This window comes from Neofelis nebulosa, chromosome 4, assembly GCF_028018385.1.
Source record: "Neofelis nebulosa isolate mNeoNeb1 chromosome 4, mNeoNeb1.pri, whole genome shotgun sequence".
NCBI classification, from domain to species: Eukaryota; Metazoa; Chordata; class Mammalia; order Carnivora; family Felidae; genus Neofelis; species Neofelis nebulosa.
In genome coordinates this window covers 12,630,816-12,650,023 of record NC_080785.1, presented here as the reverse complement: position 1 = coordinate 12,650,023, position 19,208 = coordinate 12,630,816, and the positions used below count along the sequence as shown (strand labels likewise).

At 55.0% G+C, this 19,208-nt stretch overlaps 1 protein-coding gene across 2 annotated transcripts; it reads right to left on the bottom strand.

The window, feature by feature from the left end:
* Positions 1-51: 51 nt before the first annotated feature.
* Positions 52-14,480, bottom strand: TRPV6 (transient receptor potential cation channel subfamily V member 6). 2 transcript variants are annotated; one of them, XM_058724028.1, is made up of 16 exons: positions 14,081-14,124; positions 9,739-9,849; positions 6,416-6,513; positions 6,144-6,266; positions 5,691-5,828; positions 5,295-5,393; positions 5,017-5,192; positions 4,499-4,645; positions 4,204-4,416; positions 3,803-3,889; positions 3,627-3,703; positions 3,249-3,414; positions 2,805-2,871; positions 2,165-2,433; positions 1,060-1,166; positions 52-766 (listed from the first exon to the last, which is right to left on the bottom strand). In XM_058724028.1, the coding sequence occupies exons 2-16, from the start codon at positions 9,792-9,794 to the stop codon at positions 487-489; spliced, it is 2,103 nt and encodes a 700-aa protein (XP_058580011.1). In that variant the 5' UTR covers positions 9,795-9,849; positions 14,081-14,124; the 3' UTR covers positions 52-486. The 2 variants fall into 2 exon arrangements, with proteins under 2 accessions (XP_058580011.1, XP_058580010.1); XM_058724027.1 differs by lacking the exon at positions 9,739-9,849 and having other exon boundaries at positions 14,081-14,480.
* Positions 14,481-19,208: the final 4,728 nt, after the last annotated feature.

Sequence of the window (19,208 nt, the reverse complement as noted above, 5' to 3'; positions counted from 1 at the left end):
AAGGTAGAAGGTGGCAAGACTCAAGCAGCTTTACCCCACCCCCAAAGCGGTTCCTGTCCCCCTCACTCCTGTTCTCCACGTGCCTCCCCCCACCCAGCTGTCTGGAGCACCCTGGGAAGGACTGTCCCCTTCCCACCATGACCCTGGGACAGAGGCGGCAAGCCTGTCCTTAAAGTGCTTTGCTCTGACAGTGCAGAGTACTTCAGTAAGGCCGAAGAGCCCACAGCCTGGTCCTCACTGGCACCAGCCCTGTGCTGGGGGTGAGGCGAGGGCCACCTCCCCCCTTGCTTTCTATTGGCCCCCTGAGCCTAACGAGTAGTGGGGACCTGGGGCAGCGATTCCCCAGCTGCATTCCTCAAGGGGGCGGGGGGGGGGGGTGCCTTCTGCCTTCCTCCCCCACTGGGGAGAGGTGTTTGGGTTTTGCCTGTTGATGCCCCACCCCGGGGAAAATGAGAGCAGCTGCTGGGGCCAGACGGCAGAGTGGGCTCAGATCTGATACTCCCAGCCTTCCCCGTCTTCCAGACCCCTGTTGACCAACCCCCGCAGTTCCCTCCTCAGGGTGCCTTGCCGAAGCCTCTCCCAGTTGGCGCTGCTGCGGGAGGTACTTCGGGACACCGAGGGGGTGGACGGACACAGGTGGGGGCCCGAGGGGTGGTCCAGCCGCAGTTTCTCCGAGGCTTTGTCCGAGTCCTCGGAGCCCGGGATGTGGAAGGCATGTGCGTAGCGCCGCATCCGCTGCCGGTTGAGATCCTGTCTGTCTTCCACCCTGTGGAGCGCAAGGCCGTGAGAGGCAGCCGACGATGGACGGGCAGGCCCGGACCCGCGCCCGCGTCGTGTCCTCCGCTCACCCCATCCTACCGTGACCGGCCTTTTCCCACCACTGCGGCTAGTGCGCACACGGGGGCTGCCGGCATCTCAGCGGCGGCTTTCGGGGGCCCGAGCATCTAGCGGGGCCCCTCCCTTAACAGCAGGGATCCCTTAAGGGACCCCCCGGGCAACGCAGGTCAACGGGCGCAGGGCCCCGGGAGCACGAGGCTGTCCAGCCTGGCGGGAACTCACCGCAGGAACCAGCGGTCCCCCAGCCCATACTCGCGCCCGCAGATCCCCGAGCGAGGCCACAGGCAGCGAGGCAGCTTCCGCTCCAGCATCACCGTGGTGGCCACCACCTGCGTGTGGGGGCCGAAGGGGCCATCAGAGGTGGGGTGCTGACCGAGAAATCGACTGAGGAGGGCGGGAAGAGGAGAGGGCGTCGGGCGGAGGAAGGACAGTGTAGCAGTAGCTAGGAAACGCAGGAGCTCATGGCCTCCAAGAGGGGACAACACCCCCAAGCTGGGGGGTGCGGGGTGTCAGCTTGGCTGACCCTCTTCTGTGGGACAGAGTCCATGGGACATGAGCCCACAGCTCTTTACCCCCGGGACCCGACATCCGCGCAGATCCTGCAGGAGGTTGAGGGACCCCGCCCCAAGGAGACAGGAAGGAGGGCAAAGCAGACAGAAAGGGATCCTCAGGGCCACAGGATATTTTGACCCTACAGACATAAAGGCCACTTATAAATGCTACCACCCTACTGAGAAATCGAATATCAGGACATGTGCATGGGAACCTATTTTCCTGAGCAAACCCCATTTAGCCAACCTAGGGCCTTTTAACTCTGTTTTCTACACAGCACAGCAAAGTGCCATTCAATTTGGGGGGTTTGCATTTTTATTTTTGTGGAGAGAAATTATTTTCTAAGTATATTTTTAAGCGGTGCTTTGACTCATTTAATGGTCTCTGTCTCCATCGTGATGATCTGACCGAAGATGACTTCCACTCCTCTGGGAAGTTTTTGTAGCATTTTTTTAAACCTGTCCAAGTTTTCTGCGTCAGGTTTTACAGACTGATTTCCTAAATGCACTTTCAGCCACCATTAGTTGTATTTCTTGTTGATTCTTCTAGAAAAGCCTGAGGTTTTACTTTTTGGGAAAATGATGAGGAATTCTTTTCAGCTGTTCAGGTATTAGTTCGTTGTATTGCGAATACTCTGCGTTATTTTGTGTCCTGCGCAGTAAAACCGTCTAAACCTACGTGGGGTCAAAATATCCTGCTTCTGTCTGAGTTCAGCTTGCTCCTTGGCTGGGGGGGAATGGCCTGCACTAGCCCTCCCGGCCACCAGGGGGCTCACCTGCGCCCTCCAGAGCTCATCCCGCTCGTGGGCCACCCGCCAGTGAGTGTCACCCATCATGGCAATAAGGAGGTTGAGCATGAGCAGCGTGGCGATGATGGCGAAGGCAGCGTAGGTGATGCTGTACATGAAGGGCAAATCCACGTCATAGTTGGCAGGCCCGTCGATGACGGTGAGGAACAGCTCGAAGGTGCTGAACAGCGCCATGGGGTAGTCGTAGAAATGGCCCAGCTCGTCGGGGTCCTCTGTCTGGAAGATGATATAGAAGGCTGCTCCACCCAAGGGGGTGAGAGTTACCATGGTAACCACATACCAGACTGGACCACGGCCAGCTCTTTGCTGCCCATTCCAGCCCTGTTTCCCTCTTCTCCATCCAGTGTCCCCATCCAGCCCTCCATGCTCCATGCTTTGGGTTCTTATATTCCCTTATTTTCAGTATGGCTTATCCTGATCCCAAGAGGCACGTCTGAAAGCACTCCCAGTTTGTCTCACCTCCAGGCATGTTCCATCCTCAGACCTGACAGCCTCCTATCCCTGTCTTCCCTCCCAGCTTCCCCCACATTTATCTGCAGGCATTCTGGGCTCTCCAGCCTCCTCCAATCTCCCCTTCCCACGGCCCCTTCCCGGCCAGATGATTTACCTGAGGCAAAGCCCAGGATGACCACAGCCATCAGCCAGCAGAATCGCATCAGGTCGCCAAAAATCATCTAAAGGGAGGAGAGGAAGGAAAATACCTCCACATGGGTCCCCTGAGCAACTGCCCCTTGCGGCCTCTCACTGGACTCACCCCGAGAAGTCCCACAGTTCTGCCCTCCAGGGGTTAGCAAGCTGTGGCTGCATGGCAAATCTCCTTGGACTGTTTGGGTATGGCCCTTGAACTAAGAATGCTTTTCACATTTTTCAAGGATTGAGAAAACAAAAAGAAGGAGGAGGAGGAGGAGGAAAAGGAACGAAAATGCAATAGAGACCCACATGTGGCTGCAAAATCTTCCATCTATTATCTGGTCTTTCAGAAAAATGTTTGCCACAGCCCCCACTCCAGGACCTTTCTCTAGAAAGCTTGGGGAGGGGTGGGGGCACGGACCTTCTGGATCATGATGGTGAAAGGGCCCAACATCTGGAATCCTCGGGCGAAGTACATGACATTGCACCAGCCCAGCACCAGGGCGAAGGACATGGGCACCACCTCCCCATTGGCGTTCGTGAGCCGCATCACCATGGTCACCAGCACCATGCAGGCGTAGGTGATGCTGGGGGTGGGGAGCAGAGGGGGAATGAGAAGAGACCAGGATTGTCCTGGGGACTGCACCCACACACTCACATTTGGCCTCCCCAAGTTCAGTACACAAGGGCACACAATCACTGGAGAAGGATCTCTGGAGTTAATTTTCTCCAGTGATTGTCCAGGGGCCGGGAAACCAGGGAGTGAATGGGGGCATTGGTGGAGAGCAAGGAGACTCACATGAGGACGTGGAATGGCCCCCCGAGGATGGTCTGTCCAAAGAAGCGAGTGACCCCCACCCTGAAGATGTCTGGAATCTGGAGAGAGGCCAGGAAGACACAAAGGCACTTGTAGACTGGGGCTCGGGCTGGATCCCTGGGGCCAACAGCCTCACCCTAGATCCTGACCATCCTCACCTCTGCAAGCAGAATGAGCACAGCTCCGATGACGGTCACCAGCTCCCCCACCAGGCGGAGGTCATCCTGGGGGCTCACATAGGCCTCCTGAAGGGGAAACAGGGTCAGAACACTCAGGGACCCCATGCATCCTGCCTGTCTGTCCCTGGGCACGAGTCCGTGTCTCCTGTATAAAGTCACCAGCCCTGTAGGATTGTTTTTAACCTGGTAGGCTGGGATCTCTCAAACTGCTCTTTGAGCATATGTGTGTTTCTGTGTGCCTGTACTTTGAGTTTGTGCCTACGTAATTGAGAGCTGGGTGAGGGGAGAAACGGGGGCTGGAGAGCAGGTAAGTGATGCGGGGCTGAGGAAGGACAGAGAGCTGAATCCTGCCCTGAGCTCAGCCGCCCCTAGGGCGTCACCTGAAGTAGCTTCTGCTGTAGGAGCGTGTTGTCCCGGGGACCAGTGTGGTTATTGGTCCTGGGCTTGAGGGGGCGGTAGACGCAGCACATGGTGAAACAGATGATGTACAGCAGGTATATGGTGCCCAGCACGCAGAAGTACGGCCGCCCGTATTTCTTCCACTTGAGGCTCACCAGCTCTTTCACCGGGGTCTGGTCCAGGATCTGGCGAGCCTGTGGCAGAAAGAAAATAGAGCGGGCACCTCGGAGACGCTGACTTCCCTCGCCAGCTGCTTTCTGACCCTACGACCCGTACCTCCCGCTTCTTGGTGGTAACAATAAGTTCCAGGAGAGACTGCTCATCCCCTGAGGAGTCAATCTCAGTGAGGTCATAGAGAGTGGAGGTCAGCGGCCCGTAGGTCCACTGGATGTGCTTCCGCTTCTGCATCAGGTGCTGGAACATCTGAGAAGACACGGTGGTGAGTCGGAGGGCCAGTGTGAGAAGCTGGGCCGGGGGGTCTCCACCGCTGACGAGGGCTACGGCCCGCTCCTTGCGACTGATGGACAGTTAGTTGCGTGAGCCTCCTTTTTTCTGGTTGTCTTTCTTTCCCACACACCCTATAAGGATCTGAAAGAGGAGGAAGGGCAAAGGGAACAGAACGCCGGGCTCCCAGAGCAGATGTCCTAAAGCGACATTCTCAAAGCCTCCCGCCCAGGGGTCCCTGAGGCTGAGCATTTAGCGATGGAGTATGGAGGAAGGGGCCCCACCCTCCGGGCAGTTGGGCACCAAGGGTCTTTGAAAGGCCGCCATGGGGCCAGGGGAGCGTCCCTCACCACGGTGTTGCCCTCCACTCCGGCCAGCTTGAAGGGGGTGAGACCCTGGTGATTGGGCACGAGGTCCAGGGACTGCAGGTGGTCCCTGCGCCCATCATAGGACAGCAGCAGGTTGTACATCTGGCAGGCAAAGGTCTTGTTGGGCTGCAGGACGAGGATGTGCAACACGGTGTTTCCTGGGGGAGGATGCGGGCGTCACGTGGCCGTTGCGCTGAAGTCCCCGCTGATGCCCTGCCCGACCTGGGGTGGCCCCTGCCCTCCCGGCCCCCAGCTCTTACCCAGGGAGTCCTGGGCCCGGATGTCAGCTCCATGCTCAATGAGCAGCCTCACCATCTCCTCACTGCCCACGCAGGCAGCAAAGGACAAGGGGTGCTCCCCTGTGGACACAGAAGGCTCGCTGCCATGAGGGCCCAATGGGCTGGGGGATGGGCAGCGTCCCCGAGTGACTGCCTCCTTGCCCTCGCGTGGCAGCTCTGGGCTTGGGGACACTCGTCAGCAGAAGCAGAGGCAGGGATGGAGCACGCGGCGCGGGGAGGCTTGGCTCTGGCCTGAAACCCTGGAAGGCCCGGCCGCTTCCGGCTTTTCCGGGGGCCGGAGCCCTCCTCGGCCCGCCCTCCCTTTGCTCTTGCCCACCTCCCCATGTCCCTTCCTCCCAGCCCCGGCCCCGCTCTCACCAAAGTAGATGAGGTTGCGGGGGCTGCGGCGGAACGCCGTGCCTGTGGCTCTCGCAGACACGCTGGCCCCGTGGGCAAGCAGGGCTCTCACCAAGTTCACGTTCTGGTTCACGATGGCTATGTGCAGGGCAGTCTGACCTGGCCCAGAGAGAGCCTCAGTCATGGGGTCTGTCCCCAGGATCCTGCAAGGGTCCCTCCCATATCTACACCCAGTCCTCCTCACTCCCGCAGCCTGAGGTGGCAGGGGGGTGTGACGGAGCCCCCGGTCTGGCAGGGTACCCAGGGAAACCAGCTGCTGCCTCTTCTCCCCTTGCATTTTGGGGGGGTTGGTGTTCTAACAGTGCGCGGTGAGGATGACAAGAACAAAGGGAGATGGGGGAGGAACGAAGCCCTCTTTGGTCGTCCCGAGTTAATCCACTGCAGAGACTGGCTTAAAACACCCAGCACCCTCACCCTCGTACAGCTCCGATGTCATGGGCTCAAAGACCAGCTCCGGGGCAGCCTCCATCAGCACCACAGCGGCCTCCAGGTTGTCATAGAGGGCCGCTATGTGCAGTGCTGTCTCCCCCATGGCTCCTGGTGTTGACAGAAAGAAGAGTCATATGGCTTCCATGGGGCAGGGGCATGGTGACCATAGGCATTTAGGGGCCCACCACAGAAGGTCCTGGGCTATACTGGGAGCCACATGTGTAGCTCTGACGGGTGCTGAGGGCTCTGCCCCTTACCTCTCTGGTGCACCTCACAGGCCTCATACTTGAGTAGCTTGTTGAGAACCTGGACGTTGTTCTCCTTGGCAGCTAGAAGGAGAGGAGACTCCCAGATCCTAGAAGGGAATGGGATCAGAAAGGTGGCGATGGTGAGCGTGCCCAGTGGTGCAGTGAGGGCTGATGGCTTGGCTCCTTCATATACAGACACGTGCACCTCATGACCCTGAACTTGATCCAGGGAATTGAGGTCAGCAGCATCCGGAGGGTTGCCGGATTTTTTCTTGACCGGTTAGCTACCCCAAACCAACTGTTCCCCCTTTCAGCTTGTGTGGGAGAAGCATCAGTGACTGGTTTCCCATCCCCTGAGTGCTGGGACCAGAATACATGTGTGTGTGTGTGTGTGTGTGTGTGTATGTGTGTGTTATCTGTGCATATCGGGTATGGAGGGGAGGAGTTAAAGTACTCATTCACCTCCTGACCTACTGACCTCTGGGGCAACCCTGTTTAGCTTCACTAAGTGCCCTGTGATTACCCCCGAGATAAGCCTTGTTTTCATGGACTAAGGGTACAAGGAATTCCTCCCTCATATTTGTGAAGAAAGTCAACATGCAGAGGCTAGATTTCCCCAGCGGCATGATGCTTGCCTTTCCAGACCTTCTCAGCAAAGCCCGTTGATCCTGGCACTTCCTTTCCAACAGCATCCTCAGAGCTCAGTCAGAGAGCAACAGTGGATCCTTTTTGTTCTGACCCCTAAGCAGAGTATAGTTTCTTTCTACTTCTGTCTGCTTCTCACTTGTTTTAGGCACACACACACACACACACACACACACACACAAATCATCTTCTCTGATTCACCAAACCCTTTTGACTTTTATTCCTACAATGAACTAAAAACCTGTATTACTATAAAAACTTAGCCCAACTAAGACCCATGGGCCCCCCTTTGTTCAATTTCTCTCTTGGCCCAGAGCCATTTGGTCTTTCTATGGGATCTAAATGAAATAACGCCACTTACCCATAGATGGCCAACTATGTGAATGGAAGATCACACACTGGTGCTGGCAGGAAATCAACTCCAAGAGCTGGGACGGGAGGGTGATCAGGAGAGGAGGAAGGAGCACAAGACTCACATCCCCCAGAGTGTTGGCCCCAGCTTCCCCGCCCCCGTTTCCATGCCACCTGGATGGCCATCAGGCTTTGTCAATTCAACATTCAATCCCTACATCCTCGTGCCTACCTACCCTCATCGTTCATGTCTTCATTCTCTATTCTGCCCCTCGTTTGCAAAATATTCTAGCTAGTTTCCCGTGCCCTATTTACCCCCAATCCGTCCTTCTCCATGCTGCCAAGGTACACCCTCTAAATGGCATTGCCATCACCGTTTAGAAAAGTCTGATGGGAGGGGCGCCTGGGTGGCTCAGTCGGTTGAGCGTCCGACTTCGGCTCGGGTCATGATCTCACGGTCTGTGAGTTCAAGCCCTGCGTCGGGCTCTGTGCCAACAGCTCAGAGCCTGGAGCCTCCTTTGGATTCTGTGTCTCCTTCTCTCTCTGCCCCTCCCCTACTTGTGCCCCATCTCTCAAAAATAAATAAATGTAAAAAGAAAAGAAAAGAAAAGTCTGATGGGTCCTTAAATGCCCATGGAGAAGGAATACAGAGATCCTTTCTAGCTTCGGTGACCTTATTTTCCCCTCTTTCCTCCTCCCATTCACTCCTTATCCCAGCTATTCTGGCCCCACCACTGCCACCCCCCGCCCCCGAACACTCCATTCTCCCGAGGCTTGTGCCATATGTAACTTCCACCTGGAATCCAGAGCGTCTGCCTCACCCTGTTCGTTTCTGTTCTGTAGCCCCAATGCCTAGGGATGTGCTCTGCTATGGTAGACACTCCACCACCATCTGCAGAATGAATGAATTTGTAGCAGTACCAGAAGGTAGTGTGGCCTCACTGCCCCTGCTTATTATCTCCATTGGCCACCCTTTAAGCCAACCTTAGGCGAACATATAATCTAAGTAAAAAACAGTATGCTTAATATACAAACACAGCTGCAAAGCAAATTTTCCACACCCCCTTCACCACCACCACCACTGCCTTTCCAACAATTTGCCCAAACCCCTCCTCTGTAAATATTCTAGAGCCAGCCCTATTCCCCAACACACATACACACCCTCCCAGGAAGTTTTCCACACTGTATAGTCTGGCCCTTTATTTTTGCATCTTTCACTGTGTGTTGTGATTAGTACTGTCTTTCCTCTACACAAGGGACACTTAAGGGCGGAGGTCAGCCGCTTTCTCCTGTCTGTTTCCTTTCCCTGCTCTCTTTCAATTAGCTTCTGGCTCTATGGCCTATTTTGACTAAAGTTAATGGCAAAGTTACAAATGGACCCAAGGGAGCTTCTTACCCAAGTGCAGGGTTCTGCTCCCTACTTCCTAAAATATGAGTGGGGAGGCTAGTTGGTGGAAGGCCCACAGACACCCTTTGGGTCCCTACATGTCTCTGAAGGCCACAAATGTCCCCGACAAGCCTCCATTCCTATGTGCTCTTTTTCTTGCCTTGCCAACTGCCCTAGTGGGCTGGAAAACAACGAGGAGTTACTGTCCATTGGGGCTTGCCAGATTTACCAAATAAAAATGCAGGATGCTCCTTTAGATTTTAATTTTAGATTTCCAACCAATACTTTTTTAATAGAACTATGTCCCATGTGACATTTGGGACATACTAACAACTTGTTAATCATTTATATGAAATTCGAATTTAACTCCATGTCCCATATCTTATCTGGCAAAGTTTGTAGAGAACTGGTCTCTTTTGGGTGGCAAAGTCCAGAATTCAGCGAAAAAGGGGGCAGTGTATGAATGGTTCGGAGGGGATCAGGTAAAGCAATTACTTGCAGTGGCACCATAGGGCCACAAGGGGACAGCAGAGAAAGCCCTCAGTCAGGATCTTGGCAGTCAGTCGGAACCCCAAAACCTGACTACCCTTGGGACCCAGAAAAAAGGCACAAGAGCAGACCCATCCAACAATTTTTGTGCCTGAGACACGAGTGTCTTCTACCAGAGCAACCCAGCACAGACGTTTAGATCTGGAGCAAAATCTACACGTCTTTACTAGGTCTCTACCAGGCACCTCCCCAAGACAGGAAGAGGAGATACTGATAACATACCTTCTGGTTTGAATGGTTACATTATACTTGGTCCCTTCCAGGAGGAAATTTTACTTTATTTAGTAGATTAGTTAACATCGCTACCAGAATCTCTTATTTACAAATGGTGGTTGAGAGCTGTAGCTCTCAACCAGGGGTGAATCCCCCCCGCCCCCCCCACCAAGGAATTTGGCAACACCTGGAGACATTTTTGGTTGTCACAACTGGGGTAGGGTGGAGAGGTGCCACTGGCATCTAGCGGGTAGAAGGCAGGGATACTGTTCAGGAGGATCTTATTCAGGCCAGTCTCCTACAACGAAGAATTATTCTGTCCAAAATGTCCATCTGCAAGGTAGGGAATTCCTGATCTATAGCTTGAATTGTTCATAAACGATTTTTTTTTAAGAGGACTCTTCGCATTAAAAAGAATGAGAAACTCCCTATACGTGTTTTCTTACAGATTGTTAAATATTTAAGAGAGAAACAAAAAGGTAAAGCCTTTGGAGCACTTGCTGATTAAGTAGCAAAAAGAAATTACAGACAAAATCTGAACTTACAGCAGTATGAAACCTGTTTTCAGAATTTAGCATGCTTTATTTTGCTGAACAATAATTATAAAATTGAATGGTTTTGCTCAATATTAGACTGCTGAAAACCATATTACAAAACCTAGCCCATTTTTTACATAGTAAACAAATCACTGATCTCCTCCTTAAGATTCCCTCTGGGCCAGCAGAAAGGATCTCTCACTCCCTTTCTCCCTGTTTCCTGCACTCTGTCCTCCCCTCCTCCTCCTTCTTTGTTTTTGTTTTTGTTTTACTTATTTTTTGAGAGAGAGACAGAGTGAAAGTGGGGGAAGGGCAGAGAAAGAGGGAGGCACAGAATCTGAAGCAGGCTCTGAGCTGTCAGCACAGAGCCCCATGTGGGGACACGGGGCTTGAACCCATGAAATGTGAGATCATGACCTGAGCTGAAGTCCCACACTCAACCTCTTCCTTCTTGAGAATGTGTCCATGCCTACGTGCACATGAGCAAAGGTCTGCATTTGGTTGCTGGAAACGAGACAAGATCCAGAGCGCCTTTGGAGGAGAATTCAAACCAAAATTTTAGAGCTAGAAAGTTGCTAGAAATCTAACCTATCTGTCCATGTCACAGATGGAGAAAGAAGCCTGGAGTCCCGAGGTGACTTGTCCAAACAAGTCAGAGGCAGAGCTGGGACTGGGACCCCACTGGCCATTTCCCCATCCCTCTTCTCTGTGGATCAGGCTTTGGAGAGGGCTTAGAGGCACAGGAGCCATGTCCACAGACATGGGTCCCACTGGTCTCTCTCCAAGCACCCTGTCAGACAAGCACGCCATTTGGGAAAGGGAGGGCACACGCGACGTGGAGCTCAGCATACAGGTTCCCAGGAGGATACAGCCCTGATAGAAAGGAGGTGCCCAGCCCCTCGAACTCCTGCCAATGTTGGGTGTTGCCTTTGACTGTTGTATTTTTGGTTTTTCTCATCACAGTAATCCCATTTGTTAAATGTGCTTTTCAGCTTCCAAAAGGGTATAGAGGTCGTAAGGATATGATCACGTTTGCTCCTTACAACCCTGTGGCATGGGCTGAATGAGTCTTTCATTTGCCAGAAAAGGAAACTGAGGCAGCACAACCAGATTGTGGCTAGATCACACAGAGTTAAAAGCAGAACGGTTGGCCAAGAACCTAGCCCCAGGCTCTTACCGCTAAATTATGTGGTTCTTCTAGTTTTATGGCTCTTCCTGATTTCTCTCAGGGGGAGGGGGTCAGCCCAGAGCAGTGACCACAGATGAAGGCAGTCGTGTGTGGGGAGGAAGCATGCGTGCATACGCTGGCCACTTGTGGGCTGTCTCCCTCCTGCTCAGGTTCTTGGCGAGTGGATGAGGAAGCCAAAGCTGGGAGAAAAGTGGTTATTTGCAAACTTGGAATCGGTCCGCCCTTCCAAGTCCTGCAGCTTTAGCACAAGTGCCTGCAACATGCATGTCTGCTGTGCTTCCTGAGGCAGGGAGTCCCAACACACTGGAGAGGCCCAGTTTACTTTTCACAGACCCATGGCTTCACGTGTTTATACAGCTATCTATTTAAGCAGAGGAGAACCTTCCGTGTTCACTGCCTTCCCACCATCTAGTGGGAGGGAGAAAGTGCCAGCAACGGGGTCATGTGAGAGCCTCTGGGAGCTGCCCAGCATACCGACACCAGGCAGAATCAGATACCGCAGTGTCGTCCTCTCTGCTCCCATGACACGTGCATATGCCCTTCTTAGGACACTCACCAAGCTCACTTGTCACCCAAGTAGAGGCATCCTGAGGCATTTTGACCATGAGAACGTGAGCTCCTCGAGGGCAGGGAGGTCATGTTCATTTTCTACAAGTCTGGCAGAGTGCTTTATGCTCCATAAGTGTTTAGTATGTTGAATCTCAGGAAACAAGACAAGTCAAGGTCCAGGGAGAGATGACGAAGAAGAAACAGGAAAAAGGTAATGGTTCAGCTTGGGTCCAGCATTGTGGATTTAAGCAGAGGGGGCAGTGGGACCAAGACCCAAGACACATCTGCTAGAGAGAGAGGAATGCTGGGTTCCTGGTCATCCTGGGGAGACCACGGAGCCTTTCCCTCTCACTGAACTACGCTCCACTCCCTGGAATCTGCCAGCCCCACCCAGAGGCCCCTCTGAGCTGTTGGCACCAAGCTGATTTCACCACTTGCTCGCTTTGGGCCAGCCTCACTCCCAAGGGGATACCGGCACTGCCTCCCACAGGTTTGGGGTTATAGAAGACAAGATAGGTACTCATTACATCATCTGCTGCTTTCTGCCATCAGCCCACCTCCTCACCTGTCATATTGTCCCCACTTACATGGTCATCTCCTAATTGCCCAGTTATGGGCAGGTCTCCCCTAAGGCCGGTTGACTGCAAAACCTAGGACGCTTCCCTTTCCGGCAATTTCAGTGTCCTTCCTGGAAGTGCCCACCCAGAGGGGAATCAATACTCCAGGCTCTGGGTGGGAAGGAGAGGGCTGAGAAACTATGGAACCAGGCAGGGAGATCAGGAAAGGAGGGGATCCCTCAAAGTGACATCAGGCCCTCCTGGCCCAAGGCTGCAAGAGGAGGCCCACCGATGGTCTTCAGAAGAAATAGAGGCCGAAAAGATGAGTGGAAGCAGCCAGACTGTGGTCCCTGCCTCTGCTTTGCCCTGTTGGCACACAGAACGACTCTGCCACCCCTTCCAAGCCCCAGGCCTTTCTGTGCTCTGTGTCTGGCTCCCCCAGCCCCGGGGTCCTGAGTGGGTAGGGAAGAGTGGAACCAGTGACGGCCTATTCTCCAACAACAATGCCATTCTGTGCCTCAAGATGTCATCAGTCAAACATGCGCTCAGCCCCTACTCTCCCAGGCCCGGGGGGGAGAGAAGTGGGCGGCTGGTGTGAGAGAGGGGAAGCCAAAGCTCAAAAAGGAACACACCCCCAGCCCAGAATCCTGGGGCAAAGGAAGAAAAACCACAGGCGCTCCCTGGCAGGCTCAGGCAGGCCTCTGCTCTTGGAGATGGAGAAAGACCCTCAGATGCAAAACCTTTGGGCTTTCCTCTGTGAAGAGACATGTGCTAACTGCCTTCTCAGGGACCCTGAGAAGGTGCTCCTTCTGGTGGGGTGCTCCACCCCACCAGAAGGACTCCCTTCTAGGGCATCAGCACCTGGGTAGGGAGACCCACGGACACTTTGGAGAGGACATCTCACACAGGGATGTCTCCTCTCCTCTCCCTCCTAGGGGGTGGGGACATCAGAGTTTAGGGAAGTTTTCAGGGGCTCAAACTTTAGAGCCTCTCAGGTGAGCATGGGTCCTATGCACATCTGGTATGTGGCCGAGCATCCACACCCTTCTCCCCCGTAGAGGGTAAGGAAGTCCAGGGCTGGGTCCCAGCTCTGGTTATAAATCATCCCCGTGTCTGGCATTCAGCCTTGGTCAATGCCTGCTGGTGGCAATAATGCATAGGAACGGCAGCCGTGACCACCTCTTGTCTTCTGTGGTCACTGATGCCTGCAGTTCCTTGTCTGCCTCATTCATTCAATCACTCATTCATCCACTCCCCGCATGTGTATGTGCCTGCATTACGTGTTTCTGCAGGACAGACTGCTCTGGGGCCAGGGAATACAGCCATCCGGCATTGTCCCGACCTACCAGCACCTCTGTGCTGGCGGTTCCATGATGCCACATCTTCCCAGGGCCCAGCAAGGTGGCCCGGGCCTTTAGGGAAGTGTGAAGGGCTTGCATAATTAGATTGGATCTTAAAGCCGGTGGTACCTGTGCCCATGCCAGCTCCCTCCCCTTCCACCTGGCGTCCAGGGGAGCTAGCCCCACAGGCTAAGACCTTTGAGACAAAATGCTCCCCAGGAGCCAGGCCTGGAAGCACAGTTTGTACAAATAGAGGTGCCAAACAAAGACTGAGAGGGGAAGGGGGAGAGGGGGAGGAAGGCGGGGGTGGGGGGGGCAGGGAGGGCTGGGAGGGGCGAGGGAGCAGACTGAGGCTTACCTCTTCTGTTGCTGCAGGTTCTGCTCATCTCGGCTCTGGGCCCATGACTCCCGTCTCTGGAACCAACTACAGAATTTTCTCCACAGGCAGAGAATGAACCCCTTGTCCTTGGGTAGCGGCAACCCCATGGAGTGTAGGGCCGGCTCCTTGGGGGGCCGAGGCCGAGGCCAGACCCCCAGAGGACTCAGCCTTGGGGCCACATCAGCACCCCCAAGGGCCGGCCTGCCCTCGCCCTGTAGAGGTCCCGTCTCCTACCTCCCTGGTCCCTACCTCCCTGAGGAGTCTCCCCGAGGCTCCAGAGCCGGACTCCAGAGGGCTCTGAGGTTCTTACACCTGGCAGAGCTGGGACTCCCTTGGCTGGGTTCCTCCCCGGGAGCTCCTCCTGGGAGCCAGCGAGCCTGCAGACACTCCCACCCTCCTCCCAAATTACCTGAGATTTAAAGAGACAGGCCAGCCGACCTGCCTTCCATCTGCGGCCTTGGCCTTGCGTAAACTCCCTCCCTGCCCGCCTGGGTCTCTCTCCCTGCCCCCAGGCCAGTCCAGGAAGGGGAGGCCTTCAAAGAATGGAGAGGCCTCCCTTGGACTTTGGGACACCTGGTGACCTTTTATAGAAAGGCCTGGACAGGTCAGACTAGCCTGAGAGACTAGGCCTGAGGGAGGAGGGGAGGAGTCGCAGGCCTTGGGGACTGACGGGCCCCACAGGGAATGAGTAGCGCCCACCTCTCTCCCAGGGTCTTTTCTGTGTCTTTCCCTCCTGGAGACTCAGCTTTTTCTCACTCTTCCACTTTAATCTCTAGCCTGGCCCCAAATAGGTATGTAAGCATGAAAACCAAGTGTGGGCCGGCAAACTTTTCCCGTAAAGGGCCAGATAGTACATGTAAGCATTTTAAGGGTGGCAAAACCACATACAAACATGTAGCCTCTGACACCCATGTTTTGTTTTGTTCCGATAGCCCCTCAGAGATGGATAATCCATCCTGAGCTCCCAGGCCAGGGCAAAAAAGTGGGCAGCCGTGGGCAGGATTTGGCCCCCCTGGACTGCATAGACTCCTACTCTGGAGTCCTAGAACCCATCCCCAACACATGTATTGGGTTACCAAATAAATACAGGACGCCCCCATTAAATTGGAATTTCAGGTAAACAATGAAGGTTTTTTTTTGTTTTGTTTTGTTTTGTTTTGTTTTGCCCCCAGTATTGCAAGCCTGTTCTCTGGCCACCTCTGGTAGAGGCAGCCTCTATCCACTGTGACTGCCTTCTGGGCCCACAGAAACTCACATCAAACCTGTGGGGCAGGTATTCTTGTCCACATCTTACAGATTAAAAAACAAAAACAAAGATAAACCTCAAGGTGGCAAAGTAAATCACCCAAGATCCCATAGCCAATTGGTGGCAGCGGCCAGATTGAGACCCACTCCCACACCCCCATGGGCGGATGGAGGCCCAGGGCAGTGAGGTGGTTTGCAGCAGGGAAGATAGATGACAGAGAGCGCAGCCCATCCCTGTCGCACTGCCCAGGAGCAAGCCGGGAGCCACCGCGGGCATTTAGTTCAACCCTCTGCTGGAAAGAGACCAGAGTCCCAGCTTATGCAAAGTCCAGGGGCAAAGCAGGGACCTGATGGCCTGGGGCATGGGTGTCTGGGCACTTAGAGCCACTGGTATGTGTGGGTCACTCCCTAGCTTCAGAATCTTTTTTCCTACGTGTCTCTGATTCAGCGAGGACTGTGTGTGTGTGTGTGTGTGTGTGAGGTATGCGCCTGTGTGCGCGTGTGTGCATGGGTTTGTATGTGTGGGGGCGGGGGGGGGGAAGCGTAGGCGCAGGGGTGGGGTGTCTCTGTGGGTAGGCGGTAGGAGGGCCACCCTCAAATCTGAAGGGAAAGCTGCACTCCTGTCCCTACTGTCGGGCGCAAGGCCAGGCCATAGAGCCCTGAGCAAACAGCACAGTCTGATTAGCCGCCTTCCCCACCCACCCAGGGGTCAGTGGGTTCGGGTTGGGTCGGGGGGAGGCGCTAGGACCCAAACCTTCAACCAGGACCTTTGTGCCCATTAAGCCAGTGCGTCTGCCGGCGGACCCACCCACCTTCTCTTTACTGCTGGGCTCCAGGCAAAGACCCCAGTCCAGCCACTGGTGGGAAACAGAGGGGTGTTTGTCCTGTGGAGGCTGCAGGAGGACACCGTCATTCCCGACTTTCTTTGCCTTCCGCCGCTTTCTCTACCTGCTACTGCCTTTTTGCATTGGGTCACCACGACTCTTCAGGGAGAACAGACTCACAAGGGCACGCAGGGCAGGGAGACGAGGGGGCAGATGGCCGAGTGCAAGCTTCTGCCAACAGTGTTCTCTCGGTTCTTGGACGCAGCACCGTGGGCTTGGACCGTGGGGACGGTGGGCCGAGGGTTGAGTGCCGCTGCCCACGCTGGCCCACTCACATCTTGAAGCCACGCTGCCTGTTCCTCCCAGGGATTGCGGCTCTGAGGGGGCAGTGAGGTCGCCCTGGAACGCCTCCATGAGGACGCGGTTGGTTCCACAGCCCAGAATCCCTGACTCAAGTGTCCGAATACCGGAGGCTATAGATGCAGGGGCTGAGGGGGTGAGAGGGAGACTAGAGCTCACGGGAGAGTGGTCACAGCCACTGGCCTCGTTTGGGGAGATTTGCCATCACATCTTCTCAAATCCTTTTGCCTACACTCCAAATTTAGGAAGACTTTTATGACCCCAGCAAGTCATTGTCCCTTTCAATGGTCCCATGTGAGGATGAGTATACGGACTTCCAGTCTGCCTTCGGCCTCACGGCAGTTGGTCTGCAACCTCGCCAGGGCGTTGGGGGTGGTGGCGTTGGGGGGGGGGGGGTGGGTACTGAAGACGCCAAGGCCCATGGCGGGGGGATGGGGTGGGAGAGGCGAGGACAGACAGGAAGGAGGCTCCACTTGGCCTGTGACAACATGCCAAGGGTTTCCAGCCAGTTCTCCTGCCTCAGGCCGAGCTTGAACTCGAAGCCGTGTTAGGTCCTCAGGATTCAACAGAGGGACAGTGGTGAAACAGGGGATGACCAGCCCCCTCCGAGGGCCACACTGGCAGGGCTGGAGGTGGCCAGGGAGATGACGTGTGCTTCAGTACGTGCAGGACTGGAGCAGAGCCTTGTCTGGGACCGTAGCCACCGCATGCCGCCGATGTGTGCATTTCAGGAATGCTTTCTCAACCTCAAATACTGATGTGTTGGAACAAATAATTCTTTAGTGTGGGTCTGTCCCACACGTTGCAGGATGTTTAGCTGCCACTTCTTGGGTGACCGTAGCATCCCCTTCCCTCAGCTGTGACAGCCAAAGTCTCTGGACACTGCTGGAATTTCCTTGGGGGAGGCAAGATCACTCTCCATCAAGAACCATTAATTGAGGGCCAAAAATATACATTTAATTTTTTCCGGTTTTGTCCCTCTTTTTGTTTGTTCTGCCTTCCTGTGTTTCCCTCTGTTTTTCCTCTCTTGTTGGCTCTCTTTGCAGTTGTATCTGCTCCCTTGGTCTTAGACTGTGTGCTAATGTGTGGCATTTGTATGCATGTGTATGTAAGGTGTCCGTGTGTGTGTGCATGTGTGTGTGGTGTATGGTGTGGGGTGTGTGTGTGTGTGTGTGACCATGACTCTGAGTGGTCTCTCTGTGGAACCCTGGGTTTCTTTTCCTTCTGTCTCTTGATCTCTGCTCTTTGTTTCCTGGCCCAGCTGACTGCGTCACCCCATCCCTGCTCCCGGTGCCCTTTGGGAGGGTGTCTCCCGGGCTCTGCTGCCGTGTGCAGGGCTGGCCACAAGGGACAAACAGGCGAGAAGCTGGGGATAGAGCCAGCACAGGGCAGCGGGGTCAAAGCCGCTGCTCACTCAGCTTGGAGTTTGTTCCAGTCACTGGGTTCACAAGCCCTGTGTGCCAGCTCATAAAGCCTGCACAGAGCGACGGCAGGTCAGCAGGTGCACACGCGTGCGCGCGCACACACACACAAACACACACGCACACACACACGCACACACAGAGCCATGCACCACAAAGCACCACCCAGGGACTTGGCGGGTGTGGAGGACCGGCTGTCGAGCCGCCTGCCCCGCTGGGAGCACTGGGTTCTGGTACTGGATGGGGGGCTGCCTGGGCAGCGATTTGGGCTTGAAACCCTCCAAAGTCCTTTTCAACTCAAAAGTCCTGTGATTCTGCATGAAGTGGAGTCACATGTGGTTCTGTGGGTGCACAGTCCCTTCAGCTTTCATAGGTCAGGAGGTCATACTTTCGCCCAAAGTGTGGCCTTCGTCCCCAGCCCCCTTCCCCCACCCCCATTGCTAAGTGGGGCCCCAACCCTTTGCCTTTGTTTCCTACACCCTCCAGCCTCGGCTGGCCTAAACGCTCACACGACGGGGGACCTTGCACAGGACCCCCAGCCTCTGTCTGCTGCTCCAAGACATCTGGTTGGAGCCCAGAGGAACACGGTCGAGGACGACAGAGCTGGTGGTAGAAAGGGGGCCCCGGGAGAGGGCAGAGGCCAGGACCAACGGGATGGCGCCACCAGCCCCACCCCCTCAGACAGGCATTTGCACGGTATTGCACATGTAGTTCTGCACGGAATATTTATGTCACATGAACCAATATGTCATAGCAAGATTCTAGAGCAGTCATGGTGTGTGCATATATGTTCTGACCATCTCCTACAAGTCTGCAGGTTTTCAAATTCAAAGGCATTGGTTCTCCTGGATGCTAACCCCTTTGCAGAAAGTGCCCAAAGGGCAAAGGTGGACATATGGGCTGTGGGCTGTGGGGAAGCAGCCTCCTCGACCCCCGAGCATGTGCCTCCATGGCCAGCCATTCTCCCCTCCCCTCCCGCCCTGCCTCGAATGGAAGATTTTCTGAGCCAGCCCCGAGAGGTCTCCCTGGTTGACAGCCCCTCCCCCACCCATCAGAGCATCTGGTTTCCTAACCCCCCATCTGGAAGGTGAAGCTTTAAAAGGAGCCCCACCAAGCTGTGACCTGCCTCTAACTTTTTCTTGAGGCCTCTACAGGCTGGAGTCCTGTGGCCCATGGCCTGGGCCAGATGCTCCGGAGATAGGGCTCTGTGAAGGAGGGTGTCAAAGTCCACAGCCCTCCCGCTGACCACACTGCCCC

Excerpts from the sequence above, each read along its gene's own strand:
- TRPV6 (XM_058724027.1), bottom strand. The coding sequence starts at position 14,208 with ATGGGGTTGCCGCTACCCAAGGACAAGGGGTTCATTCTCTGCCTGTGG. Across the intron at positions 3,890-4,203 it reads TACAGCAGAAGCTACTTCAG|GAGGCCTATGTGAGCCCCCA; the intron begins GTGACGCCCTAG and ends TTTCCCCTTCAG. Across the intron at positions 2,434-2,804 it reads CATCCTGGGCTTTGCCTCAG|CCTTCTATATCATCTTCCAG; the intron begins GTAAATCATCTG and ends TGGGTGGAGCAG.